The following is a 7472-nucleotide window of genomic DNA, read 5'->3' on the forward strand; positions in this document are numbered from 1 at the left end:
GCAACCTGCACTAATCATATCATTGAACCTTCAGTCATTCACCTGTGCTTTTGTCCTTTCATTTAAATGAAAGAAAAGTGTTTGCTTTCTTTCCTTCATTTCACTTGCATAGCAGTGCTATTCTTTCATTTCAGTAGTATAGCATGAATCATTGATCTTACAGTTGCAATTGATCTTACAGCTTCTAGTGTTATACTGGTGTATCACTTATGCACTCCATGTTACAGAGTGACAGTCTGTCATTTGCAGCTAACCCTAAACTGTAAACTCCCACAGCTCACACGGCACCAGCGGAGGACCCAGCCCACCACGTCCGCCGCAGGGCTGAGAGACTAGCGCAGCCACCACCTGCACTTGTGGGTCGCCCGCACACCGGTGCTGAGGTACGCCCAGTCAAGCTGAATATCTCCAGTATTGTCAGAATCTGAATGAGCTTATATTACATTACATTACGTCATTTGGCAGACGCTTCTCTCCAGTGTGAATGCTTTTGTGTGGAAATATTAGGAAATAGATGTTACGTTGTGCCGTCTCTGAGGGTGGCGCTGTGTCTTGCTGTGTTGCAGCTGCTGCCTAACAGCTGGAGGCTGACACTGCCAGAGGAGCAGCATGAGTGGCTGGGCAGGGCCTTGTTCACCCCACGCCTTCTTCCTGTGCCGATTCTTCCTCTGGAGGCCACTACAGTATGTTAACATTTCTTTTATTGTCAATGTTTAGTGTTCGGCCTGTGCATTTTCACTATCAAATTAGTAGTTGCTGTTTTTAGGGGCCCTTTACACGAGGACAGTCTCTGGAAGAAACGACACAATAGCGTTTCCTTCACACCTTTTCCTTCACACCTTCTCCCCGTTTACATGAGCGCTGTTGAATTTTTAAAACGCCGTAATGTACATGCCAGGTCGCTAGGTGGCATTGTGATGGTCAACGGGGCGTTGCTCGTCACTCCACGGACGCTTCTGCATGACGTCATTTCGTAATCTTCTTTCTGGGTTTTAGACACGGAAGTAGATTACGGCTACCGTAGTAATTTTTAGACTTGCCAAAAAGCTGTTTTCAAGCTAAAAAAAACCAAACTGTTTTAAAGTTGTAATATTCTTCGGGTGAGAACGTTACATAGATGTGACCAGTTTATCAGAATAAGCCTATTTGGAAATCTTTAACGAGCAGCGAGGATCGGGAGCGCTGGCTGTGCTGACACTGTCTACTGTGTAGGCTGCAGTGAGAAAACACTGTCGATGTGCTTGCTTAACGTTAAATGCCGACCGGGTACAGCCATCGGCTCCTCGCAGCAGCAGTAATGCTATGAACATGTAACTGAAGTCGGCCGCAGTGTAGCAATGTTGCCAAGCGTGTGTTGCGTGTGCAGGCACGTCAGAGTTTCTGAGAAGACTATCGTTTCTAACCGATTACATGGAGCGCTCAGCGGGAAGCGTCACCAACAATTCCACTCTAGAGGGTGGTTTCAAAATGTGTCGTTTCCTAAGCGCGAATTTGCCGTCGCCGTCTTAACGGGAGGAACTAACGATAAAATAATTCCCCGTTTCCATAGGAAACCGTCCTCGTGTAAAGTGCCCCTTAGAAGTGCTATATTAATCAAGTCTATTTACTTTATTACAGTATGTGGGCATTCAAGCTCCGGTGCCAAGCGTGTGGGCAGCATGACCTCCGGAGCTCAGGGCACTACCGGACCATTAGGAGTGTGCTGGACGTGACTGGGTGGTACTTCATGGGCACGGAGTACCTGGAGTGCAGTGGCAAGGCGGCGTGTGGGAAGAAGGTTGCGGGCTGGGATCGGGCCGTCTTGGACCAGCTGGACCCCGGGCACCGTGCGCTCTTCCCAGCTGTTCTCACGTTCAAGTAAGTCATTAATGAATTGAAATGATTAAGTATGTAATTAATGTATAGAAGTAAGTTACTCACTGTAATATTTCTTCATATTGACATGACCTTCATGTCTCTTTGTCTTTGTACTTTTCTCTAACAGGTCGGCCTGTGACAAGGTAGTCATTGCCCAAATAAGGGAGCGCACCCTGGGCAATGGTGTGGCACGCCTCCGCGCTCACCTGGTGGAGCAGCACAGCGAAGAGTGGATGATGCGCTCAACGCGCTACCTGTCCGCGATGCGCAAGCTCCGTGTGCCGGGTGTACCGCGGCCACCGGTGACCGTAAAACCGATGCACCCGGTACCCCGCCTCAAGTGGCTGATGTCCGTCTATGTCCGGGACGCCCTGCCCCGACTAGACGAGGCAAAGGCCAGGGTGACGTCCATCTTTGGAGACATCCTCAAGATGGACTCCACCAAGAAGGCAAGCTTTAGTTATGATGTTGTTTGAAGAAACCTGCACTTACACTAATTCTGTGTAATGTTATGTGTCATACTGAACGACCTCGGGTTTTTAATGTATCTGTCATCATTCCACAGATCACCAACAAGCTTGCGGGGGAAGCGCGCGACACGGCTGGTTGGGTCACCAACGTGGGAAATGAGGACGGGCAGGTCCTCATGTCCGTTCTCACAGAGGCTGAGGGGGACAGCCTCCAGCCCATGGTGGACGGACTGGTGCGGCGGTACGGTGACGCCGGGAAGGCCCCTCCAAAGGTCCTCTACGTGGACCGGGACTGCTGTGCCGTCCGCGGGCCGCCCAAGACCGCGGCCATGTTCCACGGCTGGGACCAGCTGGTGGTGCGGCTGGACGTGTGGCACCTGATGCGTCGCTTCGCAAGGTTGGATGATTTGAATACTTTTTTCCTAAACCAAAAATAAAAATAAAAATCAAACACTTGCTCCACATTGCTCCCACATTTCACATCTAAAATTCTCTGTCTTTCTTTCTATCTCTCAAGGGGCTTGACCACCGAAAGCCACCAGCTGTACGGCCTCTTCATGGGGAGGCTGTCATTCGCCATGTTCGAGTGGGACAGCGGCGACCTGGCCCGCCTGACCGAGGCCCGGGGGCCCAGGCTGTCTCTCAGGGATAAAGCCCAGCACTGCCGCCGCCGCACACGAGGTGCGGAGGAGACGGTGCGGCTCATCCAGGAAAATCTGGACAGCTTCTGGGAGATGAAGGACAGCTTGGGCGTCCCCCTCATTGACCGCGCCAGAATGGGGGAAATCTGGAGCACGCAGCGCCGTCACATCCACTGCATCCAGGATCCTCCGGGAGTGGAGCTGTACACCAAGACGGGGCAGGTGACCCGGGGAGGGGTCATACTCCCTGTTTTCAGGTGTGCCAGAGGCTCCACTTCCCTGGAGTCCTTTCACCTCCACCTGTGCCGGTTCATTCCAGGTAAGCATTTTCATTTTGTAGCTGGAGGAGATAAAGGGAAGAGCAAACAGCTGGGTGTCTAGAACTTATTTACTATTCACTATGCCACCTTATTGAGATGCACTATTTATGTTGTTTTTATTGGATTTTTATTTGCACTCTAAATAGACTTTGATTGATTGTTTGATTTCCTCTCCACTCTTGTTCAAGGCACTTCTACCAGTGCCCTCCACTTCCAGGTCTTCCTGCTGGAGGGCCTGGCCAGGTGGAATGAGAACCGTGCCAGGGCAGCAGTGGAGGGTGGCAACCGGACGGCGGCGCGCTGCTACAGTGCCGGGCTCCAGCACAACTTCAACCTGCTGACCCAGGAACTCCTGGGTGAGACGCTGGTTGAAACCTATGCTGTGCCCAGGAAGTACACTGGTGAGTTATCAGGGCGAGTCCATTTTATTGAAGCGGTCCCACAGCCTGTCACCTGGTAAACTGATGTAATGGTCTGTCTGTCTGTCTCTGTGTGCGTGTTTTCCAGGGGAGCTGATCGGGTTGCAGTACCTGTACGAGCAGACAGGCAAACCCCCACTGCCGCAGCACCTGGGCACCGAGGAGAAAGATGGGAAAGATGAGGGCAGCGAGGAGGCTGATGAGGAAGAGGGCGTGTTGGAGAAAGAGGAGGATGAGGGCTTCGAGGAGGACGACCTCAATTTCCTGGACCGCTGTCATGATGTGCCACACCATGTCCTGTTGGGCGGGACAACCACCTCGCCAGCTGCCTCCCCCTCCCACGCTGCCTCCCCCTCCCCCTCCACCTCACACACAGCTGCCTCCGCCTCCCACGCTGCCTCCCCCTCCACCTCACACACAGCTGCCTCCGCCTCCCACGCTGCCTCCCCCTCCACCTCACACACAGCTGCCTCCGTCTCCGCGTCCACCTCCGGCTCACAGCCAGCTCCATCCCAAGAGGATGATGAGGTAAGCTGTTACTATATTGCCTTTAGTCACTGTGATCATGTGTTTGTGAATTTTATTGTCTCTGTTTTTCTCAGAGGCACTTTAAACTGCCTCTGATAAACTTGACTTGTGTTCATGACATTTCTTAGGACGCGATCGGACCGGATGGTCATGGTGGCTACCAGCACGTGTGCAGGCTGGCCCGCGCCCTGGTGGAGCTGCGTCACGATGCCTTTGTGACGCAGCGTCAGGCGGGGGAGATTGTCGCCCTCTGGCAGAAACTGTCAGAGAGGGACAAGGCTCCCATCTCCCTCCCTGCGCGTCACCAGGACAGGCTGGACAAGGGACGCTTTAAGTCCAGAGTGCGGACCACACACACCCCAGGGGTCGACAGTGTGAACCGGTAAGCGTTGCCAACATGTGAATGTGGGTTTTAAACCTGTTTTTTTGGGGGGGGGAAGATATCCATTCAACACAAATGTGTTTTGTGTTTGTTTACTCTGCTCTGTCTAACTCTTAACATGCTGCGTCTGTGTGCAGTGTTGTCTTAGGGTGTGGCTCAGGAGCGGCAGCGTCTCCTGATGACAGCCGCCTGATGGAGGCTGTTTTCAGGGAGCTGTGTCGCCTCCATCCTGCGGGGCAGAAGATAGCGGGCGCCCAGGTCAACCGCTTTGGTGTCGTCCAGAGGGACTACACGCAGATCAGGCACAATGTCTGCAGTTGCAAGGCCCTCCAGGACAACACCTCCATACAGCTGATGGAGGTCAACCGGCGCACCCTTGGGCTTTGGTAAGACCTCATTTCACTTGTCACGCTGTGACTGACCGAATGGATGTCTGTCAGGATTTTTCGGAAGTAGTAATTGTTTCTTTTGTTTTAATTTTTCATCAGGAACTCGAGGCTCACCAAGACCGAGGCGGTGCAGACCCTCACCGTGGCCGTGCCGAAACCCAGCACCTCCGAGGCCGCCGGAGAGCCCCTCCCACCCCCGAAGGTTCTGCTAAAGCAGCCGGTAAAGCCTGACCAGCCTCTGGACTTCCACCTCTCGCGGGACACCTCTGGTCTGGCGGTCAGCAGTAGAGGGCCCCTGGCACCGGCGATGTATGAGCTGGCCATGTTTGAGGAGCCCTCCTCCAGCGCCTCAGCTGCCCCGACTGCTGGTGCTCCACCTGTGCCGGACCCTGCTCCTACCGCAGCCGCCCCCTCTGTGCCACGTACCACCGCGTGGCGGAGAAAGCAGCAGGAGGCCGAGGCGCTGGAGAGGCAATATGCACAGCACGCCGATGACTGGATGACCCAGAGTCAACCTGCGGCGAAGAAGACGCCAGTGGTGCAGAAGTGCCGCAAGTGCCGGCAGCCAAGAACACTCCAATATGGGCACAGCTTCTTCATGGGCGAGCACTTCTGCTCCACTGCTGCAGGCGGCCTCTCAGTCGACAACTGGAAGGCAGAGAAAAAGAGGAAGCTGGAGGAGGAAAAGAGGTCAGTTTAGTGGTCTATTTAATGTTTTTCTCTGTCTAGTGTGTTTAATTGTACTGTTATATGTTATTTTCACTCAGTTGTATATCTGTTGACCTTATTAGTTTGTGTTGTTTATGATCAGTGTGTCTGATAAGATTTTCTTTTTTGTCTTCTAATATACTTAGCGCAAGGTGAGCTGTATAGGAGGAGCCCGGCCGGGTGACAACCCACAGAGCCCACAGACTCTACATGCCAGAGCCTCCATCCCCTGGTCCCCACAGTAGTTCTGGACATTTATATTACACATATATTTTTGAATCTTTTTATTATATGTTCATGACATTCACTCTGTTCTGTTCTGTGAAGTGTATTGAAATTGATTGAAACACGGGCTCAACTGTTCAAGTGTCTGAGGATGTCTTTGATCACCCTGGGAAAGCTGCCCCAAGGTGTTAAGGGGGGGGGGGGGGGGGGGGGGGGGGGGCTGTTCAGGATGTTACAGGAGTCAGGCAGACTGTGTGTGTTTGATCGATCAGTGGGGGGGGGGGAAGTAGAAGATAGAAGCATGGCAGGGGTGGGGATGGCTTGATGTATTTACACTGGATGATGTGTGATTGGCTGACTAGAGAGGAGATTTCCCCACCCTGTGGGCTTATATACACAGAGAAAGGGGGAACTTCTGAAAACTTGTCTCCCACTACGATGGACAAGACCTCCAGCTCCTCGCTCTCCAGCTCCTGCGGCTCCTACATGGATCCATCCTGTTTGCCGTCTCCCAGCAGCTCTCCCTCTCCAGTTCCTGTGGCCTCGGGGGGCTCAAATGCCCCATCCACCTCGACTGGAACCTGCAGAAAGACAGGGACAGGCAAAATGACCCTTTGGAGGAGAAAAAAACAACGCTCCGAGGACAGCGCCCTTCTGGAGCAGGGGGACACGCAGTCCAGGTGCTGGGGCATCCCTGGCCAGGTCTGTGACGTGTGCGGTCAACCCAGACACTGGCAGACCGGTCATGCCTTCTACAAGGGCAAATTTTTCTGCTCAATAGAGCAAGGAGGGATGGCCGTGGCACAGTGGGTTGGACAACAGCGCACGCCGGAGGACCAGGTGATGCCCAGGACCACTAAGTCGAATAGGCTGAGAGCCGCTGGCCAAAAAAATAAAAATAAGCGTCAAACCAAACCCCACAAAATGCACATTTGTCAGCTCTGTGGTCAGCCAAAGCAGGCGGCCTATGGCCACAGCCAGCATGCTGGCGAGCACCACTGCGTGCAGCATAGCTGCAAATCCGCAGAGCTGTGGCTGGCAGAGAGGAGATGAAAGACATTTTGGCCACAGCCTGGCAGAGGAGATCTAAAAGACATTTTGATTCAAAGTGTGGTTTGAAGTGTGTGTGTGTGTATTAGTGTGTTTTTGGCTTTTGCCTTTATTTGGTTGATTTTCTGGTTAAAAAATAAAGACTGTTTACCGGTATATCCTCTGTCCTGTCTTTCATGATGACTCAGTCAGTTATTCCATTGTAGCACTACATTGACATTGAAGTGAATATATGAACATTATAGGCTATTAGATATTTTATATTTGATTTTATTATATATTAGATTAGATTATTTTATTTATAGGCTATTACATATTATACATGTAGTACAGTAGTAGTAGGCGATAGTGATACTACATTGACATTGAAGTGAATATATGAACATTATAGGCTATTAGATATTTTATATTTGATTTTATTATATATTAGATTAGATTATTTTATTTATAGGCTATTACATATTATACATGTAGTACAGTAGT

The 7472-nt window shown here is 51.6% G+C and overlaps 1 protein-coding gene across 1 annotated transcript; it reads left to right on the top strand.

Annotated features, from left to right (window-relative positions):
* Positions 1-1618: 1618 nt before the first annotated feature.
* LOC310770883 (uncharacterized protein) lies at positions 1619-3988 on the top strand (the record flags this gene model as incomplete). Its single annotated transcript, XM_083663584.1, has 7 exons — positions 1619-1857; positions 1985-2306; positions 2423-2724; positions 2845-3287; positions 3477-3689; positions 3796-3918; positions 3957-3988. The coding sequence occupies 7 exons, from the start codon at positions 1619-1621 to the stop codon at positions 3986-3988; spliced, it is 1674 nt and encodes a 557-aa protein (XP_083519710.1).
* Between the last annotated feature and the right edge of the window lie 3484 nt (positions 3989-7472).

This window comes from Poromitra crassiceps (genome assembly GCF_964638095.1).
Source record: "Poromitra crassiceps genome assembly, contig: HAP1_SCAFFOLD_254, whole genome shotgun sequence".
Lineage (NCBI taxonomy): Eukaryota > Metazoa > Chordata > Actinopteri > Beryciformes > Melamphaidae > Poromitra > Poromitra crassiceps.